The sequence below is a fragment of the Prionailurus bengalensis genome, chromosome A2 (genome assembly GCF_016509475.1).
Source record: "Prionailurus bengalensis isolate Pbe53 chromosome A2, Fcat_Pben_1.1_paternal_pri, whole genome shotgun sequence".
Lineage (NCBI taxonomy): Eukaryota > Metazoa > Chordata > Mammalia > Carnivora > Felidae > Prionailurus > Prionailurus bengalensis.
Genome location: NC_057348.1, coordinates 167,200,772 through 167,222,252, shown reverse-complemented (window position 1 = coordinate 167,222,252; position 21,481 = coordinate 167,200,772). Strand labels below are relative to the sequence as shown.

General features: G+C 58.8%; 1 protein-coding gene across 1 annotated transcript; it reads left to right on the top strand.

Moving 5' to 3' along the window:
- Positions 1-16,771: 16,771 nt before the first annotated feature.
- MNX1 (motor neuron and pancreas homeobox 1) lies at positions 16,772-21,481 on the top strand. Its single transcript, XM_043585888.1, has 3 exons — positions 16,772-17,507; positions 20,342-20,502; positions 21,111-21,481. Exons 1-3 carry the CDS (start codon positions 16,772-16,774, stop codon positions 21,471-21,473), a joined length of 1,260 nt encoding a protein of 419 aa, XP_043441823.1. The 3' UTR covers positions 21,474-21,481.

The window sequence follows — 21,481 nt, the reverse complement described above, 5'->3', positions numbered from 1 at the left end:
GTTCGTGGGATCGAGCTCCTCATCGGGCTCTGCACTGACAGCGTGGAGCCTGCTTGGGATCCTCTCTCTCTCTCCGCCCTTCCCCCCGCTCATGCTCACACACTCTCTCTCAAAATTAAATAAACATTAAAAAAAAAAAAGGAAAGAAAATGCCTGAGGTTGGAAAGGGTGGAGAGTGGTGGCCGTCAGGTCAGCTTTCTGCAGATACACGGCCCCCCAGGATCTAGCTCACCAATGGCACGAGAACTCACTCGCCTGCGAAGGCCCAGGAGGGGCTGATCAGGAGGGGGACTCGGGACTACGTCCCGAGTTTTAGGCACTTTCTCAGCTCGGGCTGCCATAACAAAGTTATGGGCACTCACACAACAGGCACGTATCTCTCACGGTTCTGGGCACTGGAAGTCCAAGATCGTGGCGCCGGCCGAGTCCGTTCTTGGTGAGAGCTTTCTGGCTTGCCGACGGCTGCCCTCTCCCTCTTCACGTGGCACAGAGGGACCTCTCTGGTCTCTCTTCTTGCGGGGGCACCAGCGCCAGCATAAGGACCCTCCCCCATGACCTCATCTAAACCTAATCACCTCCCAAAGCCCACCTCCATGTACCATCCCATCGGGGGCCAGGGCTTCAAATGCGAATTTTGCGGGGGACACGAATGTTCAGTCCATAACCGGTGCGCACACCAATCCATATCCCTGCCACCACCATCGGTCACGATCACTTGATAGCAAATATCGCATATCCCACAGAGAGACTGAGTGGACCAGCATGTATTATGCACTTACTGTGTGCCAGATGCTCCATACGTGTACTGTCATTAACGTTCCCAACATCCCTGTTAGGACGGACAGATGTTATTATCCCCGGTGTACAGATAAGATAAGGAAACACGGCCGAGGGGCGCCTGGGTGGCGCAGTCGGTTAAGCGTCCGACTTCAGCCAGGTCACGATCTCGCGGTCCGTGAGTTCGAGCCCCGCGTCGGGCTCTGGGCTGATGGCTCAGAGCCTGGAGCCTGTTTCCGATTCTGTGTCTCCCTCTCTCTCTGCCCTTCCCCCGTTCATGCTCTGTCTCTCTCTGTCCCAAAAATAAATAAACGTTGAAAAAAAAATTAAAAAAAAAAGGAAACACGGCCGAGACGGACTAAGTGACTCACCCAGGGTCACATAACAACCAGCAGGGAGGGAGCCGCCCGGCTCCTTCACAGGGACTGTGCTGCCTCCCCGACCCCAATTACCAAACCACACGTCACCTACAAAATACAGATACGTGTTTTCGGAACTTCCCGCGGACCTGTAAGATCCTGTTCTGAGATGCGTTAACACAGCGTAGGTATTTTTACCTCCACTTTGCGATGGATTTCCAGAAAATTAAATAACATTTTTAAAAATGTTTATTTATTTTTGAGGGGGAGAGAGAGAGAGAGAGCGCGCGCGCAAGTAGGGGAACGGCAGAGAGAGAGAGGGAGAGGGAGAATCCCAAGCAGGCTCGCACTGTCAGCACAGAGCCTGACGCGGGGTTTGATCCCATGAGATCATGACCTGAGCCGAAATCAAGAGTCGGAAGCTTAACCGACTGAGCCGCCCAGTTGCCCCAATGATATTTTTTCTTCATAACAGTGAAATAAGGATGTTGTTATGAACTGTATTTGTTTTTTCTTTAATGTTTTCAGAGACTACGCTTAAATGCATTTTAATCTAAAGGTTAATGTGGCATTAATAAAGGGCAGCTAGGTGCTGTAATTGTAGATGGCCCGATACAGTCTTTTAAAACCTCTTTAGCTGGCAAGAGGGATATTATTAGCTCTGTATAGCATTAAAAGGCCCATGTTTGAACCAAGTAGTTCTTATTAATTTAATTATTTAACCAAATTTGCAATCATTATGACCCCTCTCAAAAGAAAAATTGTATTGTCGATATATTTCCCATCAAGTATTCCTAGGAACTTACAATTATCTATAGATATATTCATGCTCTGAATGAGGTCCTTCCTGCATGCTAAATGTTTTATTTTCTTCATCCGATGTCCTTTATCATCGAAAGATGTTTTACAATACTTTGGGAAATCCAAACCCTCGTTATCTCAAGTTCCCGGGCATCAGCTCAAAGGAAGGTTATTTTGATATATTCAAGGCATGCCGATAATTCCCACGCGTGTTTTTTGTCTGTGTAGGAGCCCAAGCAGACACTCTCCCCCTGTGGTAACGCGAGCGGAAAAGATTCACTAACTAAAAATAAGCGCGGCTCGGCAATCATCGAGAATGATGTGGTAAAAGCGGGAAAGGTTAAGGGACAGTGATGCTGATGAGGAGGATATTAATAAAATGTGGCCTAAATTGCTCTTTAACTAAATCGATAAATCCCAACCTAGAATCTCCAGGTCTCCAGGCACCGAGGAAGGTAGTCATGGGGGAGGGGAAGACAGCGTCCTTCGCATCATTTCGATACATTAAGAGCTTAATAGATATCTTGCATTTTTCTCTCTATGAGACTGCTTTACCAAAGCCCGCAGCCTCTCTGGTGGAGGAGGAATCCGCTCGGGGCCGCGGGTGTTAGCCCTCTCCTGTGGGCCGGAAGTCACGCCTTTGACTACCTTTAAAAAAAAAAAAGCAAGGCCTTATTTTTAATACGGTCAAGAATGCAAGTATAAGGTTTATAGAGTAAAATGAGAGAGACATTTCACGTTGCAAAGTTTAAGAAGCAATGGACTGAACAGGGACTCCTGGGTGGCTCGGTCGGTTGAGCGTCCGACTTCGGCTCAGGTCACGATCTCACAGTCCGTGAGTTCGAGCCCCGCGTCGGGCTCTGTGTTGACAGCTCGGAGCCTGGAGCCTGCTTCGGATTCTGTGTCTCCTTCTCTCTCTGCCCCTCCCCCACTTGTGCTCGGTCTCTCTCTGTCTCAAAAATAAATTAAAAAAAAATTTATTCTAGAAGAATAAGATAGACCCTGGTTATTTGAGAGCTAATATAATCTTCACTCCCAACCTCTTAGGACACATCACTGTGTTCTCTCTTCCCTGGTGCCTTACAAATCAAGAGCCACCCAGAGAGACTACAAGTTGCCTGTGAAGGGGCTCCTGGGTGGCTCAGTTGGGTAAGCATCTGACTTGGGCTCAGGTCATGATCTTGGGGTTCATGGGTTTGAGCTCCACGTCCGGCTCTGTGCTGAGAGCTCAGAGCCTGGAACCTGCTTCGGATTCTGTGTCTCCCTCTTTCTCTGCCCCTCCCCCACTCATGCTTTGTCTCTCTCTCTCTCTCTCTCTCTCCCTCCCTCTCTCCCAAAAATAAAAACATTAAAAAGAAAGGATCGCCATGAATCAAAATTGTGTCTCCCTCTCTCTGGGCCCCAACCCACTCGCATTCTGTCTCTGTCTCTCTCAAAAAAATAAATAAACATTAAAAAAATTAAAAAAAAAAAAAAAAAAAAGGATTTCCTGTGCAACTTCACCAATGAAGGGACTACGGCCCTGACAGGTGGTGTCTCGGCACAGGGGCAAGGGGAAATCAGTCCCCCCGTCAGCCTCCTTAGGATGAGCCTTCCAGCTGGTCCTACTGCAAAACCAGAAAACCCAAATAAAACGGATCTCTTTAAAGAGCTACCAGATGGTTTAACGACCTAGAAGGTTTCCATGTATTTCTTAACTTTTGAATCCCCGGAGCTGGAGACAAAACCCCTCCAAGCATTTACTCAGCTGTCTTTCCAGGACAGCTTCTATGCTCTTGACTCTCTCTAGAACCCTCCATGCCGGGTTCTTGCGGCCTGATGGCTTTAGGTGAAATGCAAGGTCGTGCTGGGTTGATTTAGTGTATTATTAGCTGTTTATACAGTACTGAAGCGGCCCGTGACGGGTGAAAAATGACTTTCCGATCCCAGGGAATAAATCAGGGCCAGCAAGTGATCCCACTTAATACTTAACTTTAGCCAGTAAAATATTACACCTGTTATTATTCAGGGCAAACACAGTCCCTTCCATTTGTTTATTGAGGAAACAATTTATTTGAGGACATTTAATTGCAATAGTGGAGCCTGACTTGGGGGTTAATCCCAGTTTATCGATGCAATTAGAAGCAGTGTGCATTGTGTCTCATATTTATTATCTGGAGCTAGAATGTTGACAGAAACCGGGTGTCGGGCCCGCGTGCTTGAGCGTATCTGTGGTGTGCGAGGTGCGAGGTGGGGGCCGCCGGCTTGTGCCCCTCGGACATCACTCTTTGTTCTTTCCGTCAGCGTTTGCATAACCTAATTGGGGAAAGGCTCTAATTTGATTTTACTTGGAGTAATGTGGTTTCGAATTGTTACATAGATCGGCACTGTTTGGTTTCTTGTCAATGATTCATGGTATTTTAGCGCCCGGCAGACACACATCCTCGCCACACATCTGACAGCGTCCCACAATGACCCGGGTGGCACTCCAGCCCCTCCTGCCTCCCCAGCAGCTGGATGCCTGGCCCCCGCTATCTCGGATTTTGCCAGCTCTGGCCTGAGTCAGTTCCTGGGTGCCTGCCCCGCTTGTCTGGCCACAGCCCCCTCACAGCTCCGAGGGACCTGTCTCCTGGGAGGTGTCCAGAGTGGGGAACAGAAGGTCTGGAGCCCGCGACCACCCGCCCCCTACTAGGGTCCATCAGGAGAAGCTTCGGGATGCGGGATCTGGGGCAAACCAGCCAAAGCCACTGTTTCCTCACCTGTAAAATGCGCATAAGACAGCCCGTGGCAGCTGCTGTCCTAGGTTTGCCAACAATCTAAATTGCCACTTCTCCACTAAGCTTCTACCATGTTAAAAAGGAAAAAAAAAATCCCCAAGTTAAAAAAATTCCCTTATAATTGAAAATAAAATTTTCACAGGTGATGAAACGGAGACCCAAGGAAATTAAGCAAATCGCCAAGGAAACAGCTAATGAGGTGGTAAGCCAAGGCTAGAACAGGACTAGTCACCCTTCTGTGATGTAATACAGAGAAAAATAAGATTTGGATAGTTTCCCATGCGGCTGGACGTCCTTCTCCTCTGGGGGGATTCTGGGAAAGACGGTCCGTGGTGAGGCCAATTGGATAAATACAGGCTGTAAGTCTAATTCCCACAAAGCGTTATATTCTTCCTCGTTTTTTTTTTTTTAATTTAAAAGCTTATTTTGAGAGAGAGAGAGAGGGAGCACACGCATGAGCAGGGATGGGGCAGAGAGAGAAGGAGAGAGAGAGAGAATCCCAAGCAGGCTCTGTGTTGCCAGTGCAGAGCCCGACGTGGGGCTCGAACTCACAAACTGTGACATCATGACCCGAGCTAAAACCAAGAGTCGGATGCTTAACCAACTGAGCCACCCAGGCGCCCCTCTTCCTCATTCTTATACATCATTATATATGATTTGATGGTGTTTTCTAATTGTTTCACATGCCCACTTTGTTCTCTTCCAAGAAGGAATTGAGCACAGAAAGGGAATTTTTTTGAGAGAGAGAGAGAGAGAGAGAGAGAGGGAGAGGGAATCCCAACCAGGCTCCCCAGTGTCAGCATGGAGCCTGACGATGAGGGGCTTAAGCGAAGGAACCGTGAGATCATGACCTGAGCCAAAATTAAGAGTTGGACCCTGAACCGACTGAGACACCAGGCACCCCCGAACAGGTGTTTTAAACTACCGCCTCATCATTCAGTATTGAGCTGGTCACACAAAGTGGCTTCATGGGGGCTTGCCGCCTTGGATCCCGTTATACAGCCCATCTGGGGCCGAGAGACAGAAAACCTGCAGCTGTCTCTCCAAGCAGGCGGGCGCGGAGTTCCTCTGCCCCAAGCCCAGGGAGCTGCCCCCCACAGGCGGTGCTGCAGAGAGCAGTCCGAGTGCGCGGTCACTCATCGGCAGACCACACGCTCTGGGGGACGTTGAGGGCTCCCGCGTCCTTGGCTGCCCATCTGAGGCCGTGGCTCTGACCACCTTCAGACGGGGCAGTTTTCCTCCAGGCACAGCCCCGACCCCGGGGTGGGCGAGGGAGCCAGGCCGACCTCGGCGGGTCTGCTTAGTGCTCTCCCGTGGCCGAGGACTGTTTTCCCCCTTAACCTACGGTAGACAACCGCAGCTGATAACCAGAAAGAGGAGGTGAGCAGAGTTTGATTTCAGGCAGCCAGACTTCGGGGCTGCCCCTTATAGCCCCAGAGGAAGCCGGTCTGCGGGGACAGCTGGTATTAGAGGCGCCTGGGGAGCCGGCAGAAACGTTCGGATTGCAGCTCCCACCACCCCGGTGTCAGGCAGAAGTGGGAGGGAGGGAGGGGGCCAGCAGCTCCACCCGATCTGAAATCCTCCTGTCCCCTCAAAAAACGCCACTGCATTAAAGACCCACATCCTCCCGTTAAAGAGCCAGCCACCTTCTTGCCGGGAGAGCGGGTCCTCCGTGGAGGGCAGGCTATAGATGAACCGGCTGGGAGTCGGGGAAACAGGCCCAAGCCTGGCTCCCTACGAAGTCCTTGGGCTCCAGGCTCGAAATGCTCAGTTCTCCCGCCACCCAAGCCAGCTGTGTCCCCGCGGCGAGCAGGACGGGTCCTGGTTTGGGGGAGAAAACTTCTGTGGAAATGCGCCCCTCTCTGCCCAAGCTGAGGCGAGGGGCTGGGTCACCTTTCCCCTTCCTCAGTGGGTCTCATGTTCCCTCTTTCAGGACACAGACCTTGAAGAGGAAAGGGGGTCTCTCTGCTCTGGGGGGAGAAACCTGAGGTGAGCGGGGAGCTACCTGGAAGGCTTCCAGGTTTCCAGCCCCATCCCCGCCTTGGAAGGAGGAAGAAGGAGGGGGAAAGAGGGGGAAGGAGGGAGGGACGGAGCCGGGAGCCAGGCGGGTGAGTGGGCCTCCAGAGCGATGAGCCGAGGGACACGCGCAGGGGCGCCGCTGGCTGCCTGGCATTGGCGACGGCACCGAGGAGTCCGAATCCTGGGACCTTTCTGACCACTGTCCCTCTCCCCGCTCGCGGGCCCTGCCTCGGGCACCAGGCCACTGACCCTCAGGGCAGCTGAGCAGGGGACCCCGGTGCCCACCGGGGGCAGGAAAAGGCGGCGGACTCCGGCGGGCCCTGGGGTGGGCTGGGGGCCCGCAGGCCGGGGGGGAGGGGGAGGGGCGCACGGTGGGAGGCGCCCGCACACACAGCAGCCCCCGCAGTCTTCCTGGGGGGAATTAGTTGATTGGTCAATGAATTAAAGAAAGGTGGGTCCCTCCCGGGTTGAACCTGAGCTCCGTGACAGCCGTGGGGTGGCTGTGGGGGGGGCAAACACCGTGAGGGAAGGTCCCCGGCACCGCCGCCTGCAGCAAGGGGCTCGCGGCTCCCTGGCAGAGGTCGAGGGGGCCCTGGGGAGAAGGCTGCGCGAAGGCCATCCTTTTGAAAAGTGATTTAAAGTCTTGTGGGGCAGCAAGTGTGGGGGTGCGGGCAGGAGTGGAAAACAAGGTGCCAGAGGGCCTGGCCTGGTGGCCTCAGCTCCGCCAGCACGGCGCTGGGCCCAGGGGGCGTCCAGGGGCACCTGCGGGGACGCGCCCTAGTGCACCCCCGCAGACCCCACGGTGGCGCCGGGCTCCCCTTCGCGGTGTCCTCACCGTCCTGCTGGGACTAGATGTAAAACAGAGAGAATCACAAATAAACGCTCCGGGTGGGGTGGCGGAAGGCGCCCACCTGCCCGGGAGGGGCGGCCAGGGGACCAGGGGGCGCATTCCGGCCAGATATTAAAGACGGATGAGGAGAGAGTAGTTAAAACCCACATTATATAGTTCTGTCGGGTATAAAATTGCATTGCTGACCCATATATTCTAACTGGAAACGGACTTGAGTCACTTAAAATATTGCAACGTCGATAGGACTAATTAATTGGAAATAAGAAACGAAAGAATACAATTAAACGAGAAGAGAATCATTTTCTAATTTAATAGAGGGACATTTATAAAGATCACAAGCTAAAAGGCATCGAATGATTCTATCGACATTCTATTAAATCAGCCCCCGCGGCCCCTGGCAGCAGGCGGGGCAGCCGGGCGGGCGCGGCGGCTCGGCGGGGTTCGGTGCCCCGCCGCCCGAACCCCAAACCCGGCTCCGCTTCCCACCCGACCCCGGCGCTGCCCGCACACCTGACTCCCTTCTCCCGCCGCGGCCGGGCCCAGCCACTCGCTGCTGCCCCGGCCCGGAGCATCCCGCCCGCTGGTGAGTCCTGGGCTCACCCAGATATTACAACACGATTACTAATTGGAAAATGAAATTGTCAATAAAGCATCCCCCCACTCGCGTACACAATATCCTTAAATATTAAGATATTTTATTAGACCCATTTCCTAACAATAATTTATTGCAATAAAACAGACACCACAGGTCCCCTTAAATTGTCTTTTCATAATGAATAAATTTAAGCGGGCTAATTAATATATAAACTAGCCCAATTTGTCAAGTTGATTTGTATTTTAGTTAATTGTGAAAGTAATTACCACACGGTCAAATTAACAGCTTTCTGGAAATGACCAAGCCTGAGGTTTTATTTCCTTCCTGGGTGAAGAAAATTCATTTTTCCAGGCTCTTGATGTGATGAATAAAAGTCATAAATCTGGGTGATTGGTGCAGGCAGAGACTAAATGGCTTCATATTTCATTTTAGGTTTAATAGAAATATTCATGCTCTGTTTTAATGAAATTAAATTGAGGGGGGATGGGGTCGGGAGGCGACAGTGGCCCAGGGCTTAAAGGGACAGCACACGTTTTCCGCCCCCCTTCCCCGCCCGCCCAGGCCAGGGCACGGAGGTCACTTCCATCAGACCGGCTGATCTGCTGCTCCCGCCTGCAGGGAAAGGCCAGGCTCACCTGGCCAGCTCACCTGGGGCACAGGTGGGGGCTGAGACACAGATCCCCTACCCAGGTGGACCCTCAGGCAGCCCAGCTCCCTAGCCCACGTGCTTGTGGAGGTAACCAGGCAAGGTCAGGGTCAGCCTTGGTTGTAGGTGTAAACCTGGCCCACAAATAGTACCCTTGCTCTGTCAGCACTTGGACCCCCCCCACCACAGTCTGACATCCGCACTCTTGTCCCTTCTGTCGTCTTGGGGGAATGCGTATGTGGGACATGCAGGCACTCTGAGGCCCCCCCAGGCCCCCCACTTACACTCTCTGCTTCCTCCCCCCCTGCAACATCCTGCTGGGCTCAGGACTCGCTGCCTCGGGCCACCTCACCTGGCCTAGAAGGTGACAGGGCCCTCACGGGGACTGTCAGGGCCCAAGACATCCGACCCAAAGCACTGGGCTGCAGGGGCCTCCCTTCACAGAAAGAGGAAATCTTCAGACCCAGCAATTTTGCGGTATTCATTTGTGTTGGTGCTTGGAGGTTAGGAGGCCGTGCTGTCCGCCGCCCTGGGGGGGGGGGCGTGTGGGGTCAGTGGGGCGTCCCTAGGCCCCCCCTGACCGTCCTGGCCCAGCAGCCCCTTAATGGAGCTGGTCTGTGACTTGTTGATTTCCCCTGAGCAAATAAGGCTTTGATGCAGTTCCAGCAAGAGTGGTTAGCTGATGGGTTGACAAAAACTAATCAGCTTTATTGGGAAACAGGTTAAGGGCACGGGCGTGTCAATAATTCTCAGCCTGACCCCCTCAGGCATTAACCGAGGCAGGCTGATTAGAGTAAGACCGGCTCGCATTCTGCACTGAAATTGCTTTCATAAACTCACCATTATTAGCAGTCGATGCGAGCAGCTAATTTAGAGAAGACATCCCAGGCACGTCACATCTATCATCCGGGTTTATGTATCATTATCTCATTTACAGAATGTCGCAGTGTAATATGTGTTTTTGGCAATAGGCTTGGCCCCGCGCCTGGATCGCGCGGCTCTTTTTAGCGGCACCGCGGGCCTCCTTCCCCACGGCCCGGCCTGGAACTCCGCGCGCTGGGGGCCGGGAGCCCGAGGACGCGTCCCGCGCGGGCAGGGAGGCCTGGGGGCCGCGCTGCCCACCCCCCTCCACCACCACACCCACGTGCGCACACTCAAAACGCGCGTGTACAAGGCCCCGCACACACGCGGTCGCACGCGTCACTCGTGCGCACGCGGCCGGCGCGGCCCTGGAGCGCTGCCCGGGGTAAGCTTGTGCTCCGGCCTCCGGCAGGTGCGAGCTCGCCGCTCTGCCCCGCCGCCCCCTCCCCGGAACTGGCCCGGAAGGCCCCTCTCAGCCGCCCCCCACCCCAGGCTCCGGGGGCGGCGGGCCTGACCTCCTCTGCCCTCCCGTGGGCGGGCCGCTCCCCTCCCCTGGCGGCGGCGGCTCCCCGACCCAGATGCGCCCCGGCGGCCGGCCCGGAGTGGGCCACCTGTTCCGCCGGGTAATTATTTTAATGTAAGGGCCCAGCGTCGTCACCGGGTTCGCGCCTCCCGCGGCGACAGACGGCGGAGGCCGGGGAGGCTCTCAGCCTTTCAGTGGAATTTCCCAGATGGGCCGGGGGGGAGGCCGGGGCGGGTCACCAGGGGCCCTTTAACGAGTTCATTAGCCAAATTATCCTGCCGGCCGCGCGGGGCCCGGGGGACTGGGGGAGGGGGCGGGGGCAGGGCAACGGGCCTTCTCCGCGCCCCCCACCCCCTGCCCTCGGTCGGTCTGGCGGAGCCCGCGGAGAGGGGCCTGGGCGCCCGAGAGGGGACAGCCTCCCGGGTGTCAGGGAGGAGGGACCCCAGACCCAGGGCGGCCGCGGCCAGCGTTCCGCCTCTGCCACCCTGATGTTGCACAGGCAGGAGCCCAGTCGGTCAAAGGCCAAGTGGGAAAAGCTTATTAGAACCCCGCAGTGAGGAGATTATAACGTAATAAGCAGCGTGGCCGACCAGGTTATGGACCAAGGCCCCCCCGCGGGACTGGGAGTCAGAGCGGCCTTTTTGCTGTGGGGCTTGGAGCAAAGCGCCTTGGTTTCTCAGAGACTCGGTTTGCCCGTCTGTAAGACGGAGACACCAGTACGTTTGCAGGTACCATCCCCGTTGGACGGGACGGTGTCAGAAGGTACACTGAGGCACGGTGCATGCTGCCATTGCTCGGGCGACCCGGCAGGACAGCGGGCACTGAAGGCCAGGCCCCCGCAGAGGCCACTTCAAACCTGGCCCGGGGGGGGGGGGGGGACGCTCACTGAGGGGCCGTTAGCTTCAGATTCCTCTTGGGCAAAACGTCCCACGGGTTCACGGGTAGGGCAGGCGGTGGGTTCTTCCACCTGAGCCGTCGGGACGTGTGGACGGGGTGTGATGTCCGGCAGAGCTGCTTGAAGGAAGGCGCCCTGGAAACGATGTCCTGGGCAAGTCGCCACGTCCCACTCGCACACCGAACCCCCCCCTCCCCCGCAAGTCCGCCCAAGCCTGAGATCTGCCCTCGGGTCTTGCGTGTGCACCTGTGGGAAGACGCAGGTGCAGCGTGGGACGAGGAGAACTTGACCCCAACACCTGGGAACACCCCCTCCCCAGCTCTGGGAAATGAGAAGGAATTCATTCTCCTCTCTCTCTCTCTCTCTCTCTCTCTCTCTCTCTCTCTCTCTCTCTCAGCAGCTTCTGCTACCTCAGCACTCCTAAAGAGACCAATTAGTGACGACTTCCTGCCATTATCCACCGTGGCCGTGGACGCTACCGTGCTGCTATTCGGCCAGAATTGGAGTCCGAACGCACCAAACAGTTCATGTACCAAGCAGTATCTGTTGTTATCTGCGCACCTCCCTGTACCCCCTCCCCCAGGTCAGTAGTGACAGGCCAGGCTGGGACGGACACCGGCCCGTGTGGGTGTGACCTTCTCGGTGGCAGATTTGCTGGTGTGAACTCAACCACCCTCTCCTTCAGCGGGGTGGGGGAGGACCTCAGGCAGCACGGTCCCCGACCTGCAGCGGGGGAGGGGGTCTTTAGAAAGCGAGCCTTCGATGACTAGACACATTCTGTAAGGGAGCCAGGAAGGCTGGGCTCCTCCAAAGCAGGCGTGCGCTGTGTCCAACCCTAAAATAAGAAGGCCCTGGGCCCAGACTCACTGCGAAGCGCGGGCCAGCCGGCAGCTTGTCTGGAGAGGGGTCGGGAAGGCGGCAGCTCTCTGGAAAAGCTGACTTCGCGGGGTCGCGTGTTCTCTCCCTGGTTCCTGACACAGTGTGAGTGAACCTGCGACACAATGAAATTGAAACCCTCCAGCAAAAATACAGGCTACTTCCCTGGGGAAGACTGTTGTCCCCCCAACCTGATTAAAGGGCCTGCGGGAGCTCCCCCTGCTCCCCCACTTCTCGGGGGGAATTGGTTTCTCTTTGTAAGGCAGAGCCCCCAACTTGTGCAACAGAGAGGCTGGAGACGCCTCCAGTGTTCCGGTCGGAAGGAAGCCTGCAGGTGGATAAGGCCTGCCTCCGCCCGACCCGCCCAGGGACCAGCGCTTAGCCCTGCCCCCCACCTCACCCCTACCCCCAGCACCCCGACAGCCAAGCCCGTGCCTTCTCTTTGGTGTCCATGGACGCTGGGAGACTGCCCAAGGCCTGAGCGTAAAGCAGATATTTTTGTATCTGGAGGAAATTTCCAAAAATAGAGGGCCCTTGAGTTGCTGAAGTTTCAGGCATTGAAATGCTGCGGCATCCTCCTGACCTCTTAGCGAAACCCCAGCAGTGAGCCCCGCCCCGTTTGGGCCGGGTGTTTGCATCTAGGGCTGGGCCCCGTGGACAGGGTCAGACCTGTAAGGGGCCACTTGAAATCCAGGTGTAGAGGGCGAGGCCGACCAGGAGGGGCCTCCAGAAAAGGCACCAAGCGCCTCTGGCAGGCCCCACCTGTGGTTGGAGAGGCCGGTCGGCGGGGTCCCACCCTTTCCAGGCTCCTTTAGAGGCGGAGCGCCCCCGGGTCAGGAAGGCGGTCGGCAGATCAAAGGGCAGCGCTACAACGTGATACCTTTGGCCCTCGGGGCTCTGCTTGGGGGGGGGAGGGGACACCTGTGTGGATCCGCCCCCCCAACCCAGCTCGCCTTCCGGTGACCCCAGCCACACACATCCCCACGCTCGGCCAACCCCGGTGCACCCCCCCCCCCCCGGACCCCAGGCCTGGCGCACATCCCCGCGGAGGCTCTGCGCACAGGGACTACCGGGGAACTTCTGGCTGCCCCCTGTGCTCCAGCGCCCAGTGCCTCCGAAGGCGAGGCGGTCTTCGGGTGGATTATTCTGGACTGGGCCCACTTCACAGGGAAGAAAGCAATATGTAAATGATAATGATGCCTGCCTCCCACCCTCTGAATATGCGGGTAAACGGGTTTTATTCCCAACCTCGCATGTGTTTAATTCGGAAAGTGAACAGATGCGGATTAGGAACGCTTTTTTCTTTTGCAATTGTTGATATAAACCACCAATTCTCCTTTCTAAGTAGTGGGAGGAGGGCGGCCCGCAGGCGGGATTCAACGTCTTAGAGGGAGGCTGTGTGGAGGAGGCAGGGACGTCGTGCGGGCAGGGCAGGGGCTGAGAAGGGACACGGCAGAGGACGGTGCACCGGGTAGGCCTTGGCCGATCGGAAAATCGAGGGTCCCCCCAGGTGTCGAGGGCGGCCTGCCACCCACCCCCCCCCACCCCCCCCCCCCGGCCGCTGGAGAGGGGAGTCACCGGGAGACTGGGTTTGGGAGTATGGCCAGACCTTTGATCTCTCGCTAGGGCCCTTCACCAGGCGCAAGCCCTGCTCCTGTCTGCCCCAAACCGTCTTCAAAGCCAGCTGGGCTGGGTCCATACAGATGCTGGAGACAGGAAGAACCCCAGCGGGCTCAGCTTCACACCTCATAAACCACACAAAGCCCCCACACTTCCAAGACCTCTCCCCTCTCTCTGTCCCTCTTTCCATACAACTGCACAGGAAACCTCCAATATGGATTAACTTTTCAACGTTCACAGAGTATATCATTTTAAAGCCCTTTAGCCCCAGAGAGACCTAACCCTGACTTTTCTAAACAAAGAAACAGAATCTATAAAAATAACAGAGCACTGACACCCAGAGTCACACTGGGTGCAGTGGAGGGGTGGCCGGGACCAGGACCCAGAGCAGGCTGAGCGCCACTTGGATGCCTCCCGGGCGCCCCCGTAGGGGTGTGGGCTCCAGGGTAAACCCTGATGAACTTTTCCTGAAGGGGGGCAGGTGCCCACCCCTGCATTCCCCGACCAGTCTGCTTTCAGGAAGTGCTCTCAGCTCGTCTCGGGGAGGACGGGCACCAGCCTGGGATTTTGAGGGGCTTAGGAGCGTGGTTACTGCAGAACAAAGAGGGGTGAAATGAATTCCTCTGGGAGTTCTAAACACCAGAACGATCTTGTTGAGGCAAATGGGGAGATTGGTCGCGTATAGCCCGCACACCTGTCCTCGACTAAAACAGCCCTGGTGGTGGGTATTTCAGGGAGAAGAGAGGGCAGCAGGCTCTCCAAGATCAATCTTGGGGGAGTTTCATTAGTTTCACTCGCTCCCCTCCCCCAGCCTCCTACATCACTGCCCCCCAAGCCCAGGAGTCCTGCCCCAGCACATGGAGGAGGGGAGAGATAGAGAAAGGCGAGTCAGACTTAGGGCCACAGTCAGAGGTGGGGGCCAAGACTGCTCTCTCCTGGGGAGGCACATCGACAGCCAAGATATTGTTACTGGCCCTCCAAGGGGGAAGGGTTTCCTGCCCAGGACAGATGAGAATCTCAAGTCTCCTTCGCAAACCCTTCTTCCCCGAGGGGAACGGATAGGCACGGAGAAACAGGGCTAGGGACACCGGGAGTGTTGAGGGCGGCCGGTGAGAGCCCTGTGGCCCCTCTGGCAGACTCAGTCCCAAACAAATAACGGCTTGCAGGGGACAGGATTCTCAACTTCTTTGAACCTGTACTGAGTGTTCCCCTCTCTCCCTGTAGAGGCAGGACTGCATTCTCATCACCCGAAGAGATACCATCCAAAGACAAGACAAACACCACGTAAATGCTGTCATTTCTATTTACAAGTTATTATTGGTTTTTGCCGAGCCATGTAACAGTCCCACTGCTGTCCTCCTAATTCCCAGCTAGCCTGTGTGTCTGGGAACTACCCTGTTTTAATGAAGAACAAACTCGGCTCTTGCCAAGAGAATCACCGCAGTCCACTCTTGCCAAGGCGAGAAGCTTTTTGAAGGGAAACTAAGCAATCCCTATACTTACCTTAAAAAAAAAAGGCAAAAAAAAAAAAAAAACCCCTCTTGTAGCAACCTGATCTGCTAATTTTAAAGTTTACTTGCCCTGGTTTTTCCTTCCTCCTCTGCCCTTCCCACAGCCCCCACCCTGTGCCTCACTCCCCTCTCACCTGCTCAGGAAGCTGGCTTCCAGAATGGAACCCCCCTCCTGCGTCCTCTCACCAGCTGGGGCAAGATAACTAGGTCTAATGGAGCTATTGACCAAGCCTCGTGCTGGTGACCGCTCGACTCCCCGACCTGCATGTTGATTCTTTCGGCTGCAGAAAAGCCCTTGGAAGTGCTTTGACTGTCAATATTTGAAGTGTGTGTATGGGGGACGGAGAGGGTGGGTGGCTGTGAAGTCTGGATTCTCCCTCCGCTACCTTGCTCAGCCAGGGGGGGCGAGGTTTCCGCGCGGTTTCCCAGGCTGCAGGTAGCAAGAGGACAGAGGCTGCGTTTTCCTGCCTGGGGACGAAGCGGGGGGTCGGGGGCACTGGCCTCCGGAGGACTCTGCGCGCCCGCGGGCTTTCCAGAGCCGGGGTGGGTGCTGCGTCTCGCACGCCCGAGGGTCGCCTTCCCAGAGAAGAGGAGCGCTGTCGCTGAGGATCCTGTCAAGGGCAGGTGGGCAAGGTCTCCCAGCGGATCCAGGTCCTGGAGGCCGCGGGCTCGCGGATTCCGCCTACTGCGCCTCGACGGGGCAGGCACTCAAGGCGAGGACTTGCGGAAGGCACACTCACGCGCGCACATACAACACCTGAGACGCACGGAGTAGAGAAAGTTCCACCTGCAGAGGGCTGGCGGCAGGGACACGAACCGCTCCTGTGCACCCTGGAGACCGGGAGCGGGGCTTGGGGACCCGTACGGCCTTCGCTGTGCTGCGGTCATTGTGCAAAGCAGCTAGATCTGCGAGCAACGTGGGCTCCCCGACGCAGGAGTGCACAAACTCAAGTGCGGGCGAGGAGGCGCGAGAAGACGCGGGCCACTGCTCTAGGTGACGCCGAGCCCAGAACGGGACAGCGTGTCTCAGAAGCTGGACTCGGGCAGCGGGGCCCACACCCGGACCCGGGGGTGCCACGCCCGCAGCCCCGCTCAGCGTTCGCGGGAGGGCGAGCGGGGTCCCTAGGCTGAGGCTCCGGGTCTGGCAAGCCCGGTCGCAGTCTCCGCCCCGCCATCGCCGCTCGGCGCCCCGGGTGTTTAGGACCCCGCGGCGCAGGGGCGGGGCGGCAGGCGGCCGGGACGGTGACAGGTGCGCCCCTCGGCCAATGGCGGGGCCCGCGCCCCTCCCCGAGCCCCCGCCGAGCGCGCCAATCGGCGGCCGCGCTGCGCTTCAAGTGCGCGGAGGGGCGCGGGTCCCCACTACGGCGCCAGCGGCCTCGGCGCGGTCGCCCGAGGGTCCAGCGCACAGAGCCGGGCTCCCCGGCCCGGCGCGTCCGGGCACTCGCCTGCGAGTTTGTGCAAAGCGCGTGCGAGCGCGGCCCGGGGCGGGGCCCGCACGGAGGAGGCGCCCGGACCATGGTCACCCTCGGCTGAGTTTCCGGCGGCGACTTTGATTATTGGCAAATAATCACCATAACAATACCGCACCCTGGGGCTCGCCACCACCACGCACGGAGTCCGCGAGCCCGCACGCGGCCGCGCCACCCGCCGCCCGGCCCTGCTCGCCAGCCCCACACAGGCCGATGGAAAAATCAAAAAATTTCCGCATCGATGCGCTGCTGGCCGTGGACCCCCCGCGAGCGGCCTCCGCGCAGACCGCGCCGCTGGCCCTGGTCACGTCGCTCGCGGCCGCCGCGTCTGGCCCCGGGGGCGGCGGCGGCGGCGGCGGCGGCGGCGGCGGGGCGGGCGGCGGCGGGGCGGGCGGCGGGGCCAGCGGCGGCTGCAGCCCCGCGTCCTCGGAGCCGCCCGCGGCGCCCGCCGACCGCCTGCACGCCGAGAGCCCCTCGCCGCCGCGCCTGCTGGCCGCGCACTGCGCGCTGTTGCCCAAGCCCGGCTTCCTGGGCGCGGGCGGCGCGGGCGGCGGCGCGGGCGGCGCGGGCGGCGGCCCCGGGGGGCCCCACCACCACGCGCACCCGGGCGCCGCCGCCGCCGCCGCCGCCGCTGCAGCCGCCGCCGCCGCCGCCGCCGCGGGGGGCCTGGCGCTGGGGCTGCACCCCGGGGGCGCGCAGGGCGGCGCGGGCCTCCCCGCGCAGGCCGCGCTCTACGGCCACCCGGTCTACGGCTACTCGGCGGCGGCGGCGGCGGCCGCGCTGGCTGGCCAGCACCCGGCGCTCTCCTACTCGTACCCGCAGGTGCAGGGCGCGCACCCCGCGCACCCCGCCGACCCCGTCAAGCTGGGCGCCGGCACCTTCCAGCTGGACCAGTGGCTGCGCGCGTCCACCGCGGGCATGATCCTGCCCAAGATGCCCGACTTTAACTGTGAGTACCGCGCAGCCCCCGGGCCCGGAAAGGAAGCCAGGGGAAAACGGGGGGAGGGGGAGTCCTGGCACACGGTTTTCCCGCGCAGCCTCGGCCGCCGGCCGCCGCCTGCCTCTCGCTCTCCGCTGGGAGAGCGCGGTGGAAGCGCCGCGAGGCCGCCTCGGCTCCGCCCGGGGCCCGCGAAGACTCGTGCGGACGGCGCGCGGTGGGATCGGCGGCGAGTTACTAAAATGGCCACGCGCGGGCCCTGCTTTCTCTTCCTCTCCTAACGGGAAGGGGCAGCTGGAGGTGTGAGACTCGGATCTAATGATTAACCGGCCGGCTAGAGAAGGAAGTGGTGAGGGAAGGCGAGCCGAGGAGCACCCGAGTTAGGCTGGCCTGGGGATTGAGGCCCCCCGGAGCCAGGGGCTTCTCTCCAGGGAAACGGACTTGACTTAGGTACCGCATTCTGGGTTCTGGAGGGACCCCCGGTCCCTCCCAAGAGGAGAGATTCAGGAGCACAGAACAAGAAATGGGCTTCAAGAGGCCAGGGCCGCAAGGCCAGGTCCCTGGCGACGCTCTGGCCGCCTGCGGGGTCGAGCCTGCCTCTGTGAGGGCGCCTGGGCCGCCGTGTGATGCCCAGGAAGCAGATGGCCTGACCCGAACCGAGCGTCGACGGTGCGCTCCTGCGGAAGGGGAGATACGTCTCTTTCAGTACCCCCATCTCGGGGACTCTGGGTGGCAGGTGCCCGCCCAGAATTGGAGGTCCCCGATACAGAGCGAACCCCTCCCCAAGGTAGGAGCAAGGGAGGGCTGGCCACCCCCACCCGGAGGAGAGCGGCTGGACTGTGGGCAGGTGGTACACCTCCAGGTGGCCTGGGCCCCCTCGTCTTTCCTGGCCCGAGGGCAGGCACACTGGGCTGGCGCTCCGGGGAGTCTCCGGTCGGCTCGGCTCGCCCCACCGGGGCAGCATGCACAGGCTGATGCATAAGACTTCACGCTTTCAGCTGCAGAAGACCCAAACAAAGAGACCCCATTGTTTCCTTCTGGGTGGATGTGTTTAGACTGGGGAGATGCAGGCATAGGAGGGGAAAAAAGCAAAAAAGAAAACAAAAATAAGCACTTGGCAGAATTGAGATCCCTCTGCTAGAAGCCGTGGTTGTGACTAAACAGAGAAAAGCCAGGACCCTGAGGCTGGAGAAGTCACAGCCAGGTGAGAAAATCCCTGCGTGTGCACTGTTGGCCCACAGCCCACCCCAGGCGTTTCCCAGCTCAGCTCCCACAAGACCCTCATGGCCACCGAACGGCCGGCCGGCCGGCGGGAAGTCAGCCCATCCTGATCCCTACAGGGAAACCTCCAGCTCAACTCTCGTCTCACCTCATGTCTGAACCTGCTGATCCCGGGTCAGCCAAACCCAGGGCACTCTTCCCCGGGCCTGGTCGCCAAAGCCTCCAAACCCCTGCTCACGGAAAGCCACCCCGTGGGTTTCCCCTTATGATCTGCACCTCCCTCGGAGGGGGCTGCTGGCCTGCACACAGGCCTCCCCTGGGCACTGGGTCCCCTGACCACGGTGGGGGGGGGGGTGGGGTGGGGTTGTTCTCCCGGGCAGCGTGGAACTCAAGGTCGCTCAGAAAACCGGTGAAGGCCACATCCCTTTGCCAACACACTTCACCCATCCCTGATTCCTAATCTTGACCCAGAGGTAGCAGAGTGAAAACCCAGGCAGCTTTAAGTTTAGAACAGAAATCTGAACGCCGAATCCTAAAGGGCGATAATAAGCCGGCCAGGATGCCGGCGTCTGTTCTGAGGGTTCCTCTTCTGGTCGCTGGAAAACCTGTTTGGTTTCCTTAATAGGTTGTCTCTGCTGTTGGATGGCATGTCCCAAATGGTCCCTTTGGAGCCAGTGTTTTAATTAAAGTTCTAATGTATTGTCAAGTTGGGAATTGGGGCCTCATTTAACTAAAGCTGGGGGCGTGGGCCTTCCCGTAAAGCAAATTGCCCACCCCGGGGGCCTGAGCTCAGCCGCTGGACTGGCCTCTTTTCTTCCCTTCCCTTTATTGTCTAACACTCGTCAGGCTCCTGGGACATCAAGGCAGGTCGCATTTTGAGGTCACAAAATTCTCTGTGATGTAACCGTGTGAAATTATGTAAATACAGCCAAGGCCCCCTTTGCCTAGGCCTTCCATTTGCAAAATGAGACTTGTTCTGAAAAGGCTTCCAGCCTCCCTGGGCTCTGCCCCTCTGCGACCTGGGTACGGGGCCGTCGGGAAGAATTTTCGGTGGGGGAGACTGGTGAATTCACATGTTCGGGCCCAGGCTTTGGCCTTCTCCGGCCTTCCTCCTTTTTCCTTTCCCCCTTCTCCTGTGTGCTTAAGGAGGGGGCAGTGGGAATCCCACACCAGTCCTTCGCTGGCTGGGAAGAAACGGGACTGGTGATTCCTGGGACCTGTCTCTTTGAGCCTGGGCTGGGGGAGGACTCAGGGAGGAGTGGGAGGAGGAGTGCCCCTCCGGCCTCTGCTTCTGGCCTGTCCACCGCCCACCCGGGTGCACAGGGCTGCTGTGTGTGAGAGACTCTCTTTAATCAGAACGCCCAGGCCCTGGGTTAAAAAAACTTGGTCCCGTTAAACCCGACTTGCGTGGCTCCACCTGGCATCCGGAGCCTGGGCTCCAGGGCCCCCTCCAGGCACACCCGCGTCCCTGGGGAGAGGGCGTCCACACTGAAGGCAGAGCGGTGACGCCCTGGGCTGGCGGGCCGGGCAGCAGCCTTGCACAAGTGGCACAGGGCGCATTGGGTGGCAGTGGGGGCGGGAGGCCTGAGCCAGACTTCCGGTGTCATGCCCCTCTCTGTCCCCAGCCCAGGCGCAGTCCAACCTCCTGGGAAAGTGCCGTCGGCCCCGCACAGCCTTCACCAGCCAGCAGCTACTGGAGCTGGAACACCAGTTCAAGCTCAACAAGTACCTGTCGCGGCCCAAGCGCTTCGAGGTGGCCACCTCGCTGATGCTCACGGAGACCCAGGTACACAGCCCCCCCCCCCCCCCGACAGCTCACCCCCTGCCTTGTCACCTGTGCACCCCTGGCCCTCTGCTGGCCTGAGCACCTGGAGGCCGGTGGGTGGGGGCGGCTTTTGGACCCTTAGGGGGCGGGTTCCTGTCCCGGGAGAGTTAGCATCGGCTCTGCCAGGGCTCACTTACCAAGCCCAGAGGTCCGATTCAGTAGGTTGGGCTGAGACCCAGAAATCTGCATTTGAAGGACACTTCACCGCCTCTTCCATTCCAAAGCAGTGGTCCCCAGGCCACATTTGAGAAATTTTATTCCAAAAAGAGAGCAGGGGATGTGTACAGGTTTACAGATATGTCCTCTAGCTGCTCAGGTCCTATCTGGACAGTGCCAGAGCACCCCCAGAAAAAGACGGGAATCCCGAAATCGAGGTCCCCGTCTGAGCCTCCTTGGAGCCCCCCCAGCCCCACTCTGGGGGGCACTGGTGCCTGGGGGGGGCACCCCTTCCCCTGAAGCCCACTCCTGGGCCTTGTGAGGACCGGCGAGGTGCAGGTGCAGACAGGACTCCAGAGAGAGGACCTGTAGGGATGGAGTGGCCAGTTTCTCACGCCCTCTTGTGCCCTCAGGTGAAGATCTGGTTCCAGAACAGGCGGATGAAGTGGAAACGCAGCAAAAAGGCCAAGGAGCAGGCGGCGCAGGAGGCTGAGAAGCAGAAGGGGGGTGGGGGCGCCAGCAAAGGTGGCCTCGGGGAGGACAAGGGGGACGACGAGCTGCTGGGGCCGCCGGCTGCCGGGGACAAAAGCGGCGGACGCCGCCTGCGGGACTTGAGGGACAGTGACCCTGAGGATGACGAGGACGACGACGACGACGAGGACCCCTTTCCCTACAGCAACGGCACGGGAGCGCACGTCTCCTCCGACTGCTCGTCCGAGGCCGATTCCCCGCCCCCGCGGCCCAACGCGCCCGGGCACCAGCCCCCGCCCCAGTAGGGGCCCCG

Excerpts from the sequence above, each read along its gene's own strand:
- MNX1 (XM_043585888.1), top strand. The coding sequence starts at position 16,772 with ATGGAAAAATCAAAAAATTTCCGCATCGATGCGCTGCTGGCCGTGGAC. Across the intron at positions 17,508-20,341 it reads CAAGATGCCCGACTTTAACT|CCCAGGCGCAGTCCAACCTC; the intron begins GTGAGTACCGCG and ends CTCTGTCCCCAG. Across the intron at positions 20,503-21,110 it reads TGATGCTCACGGAGACCCAG|GTGAAGATCTGGTTCCAGAA; the intron begins GTACACAGCCCC and ends TTGTGCCCTCAG.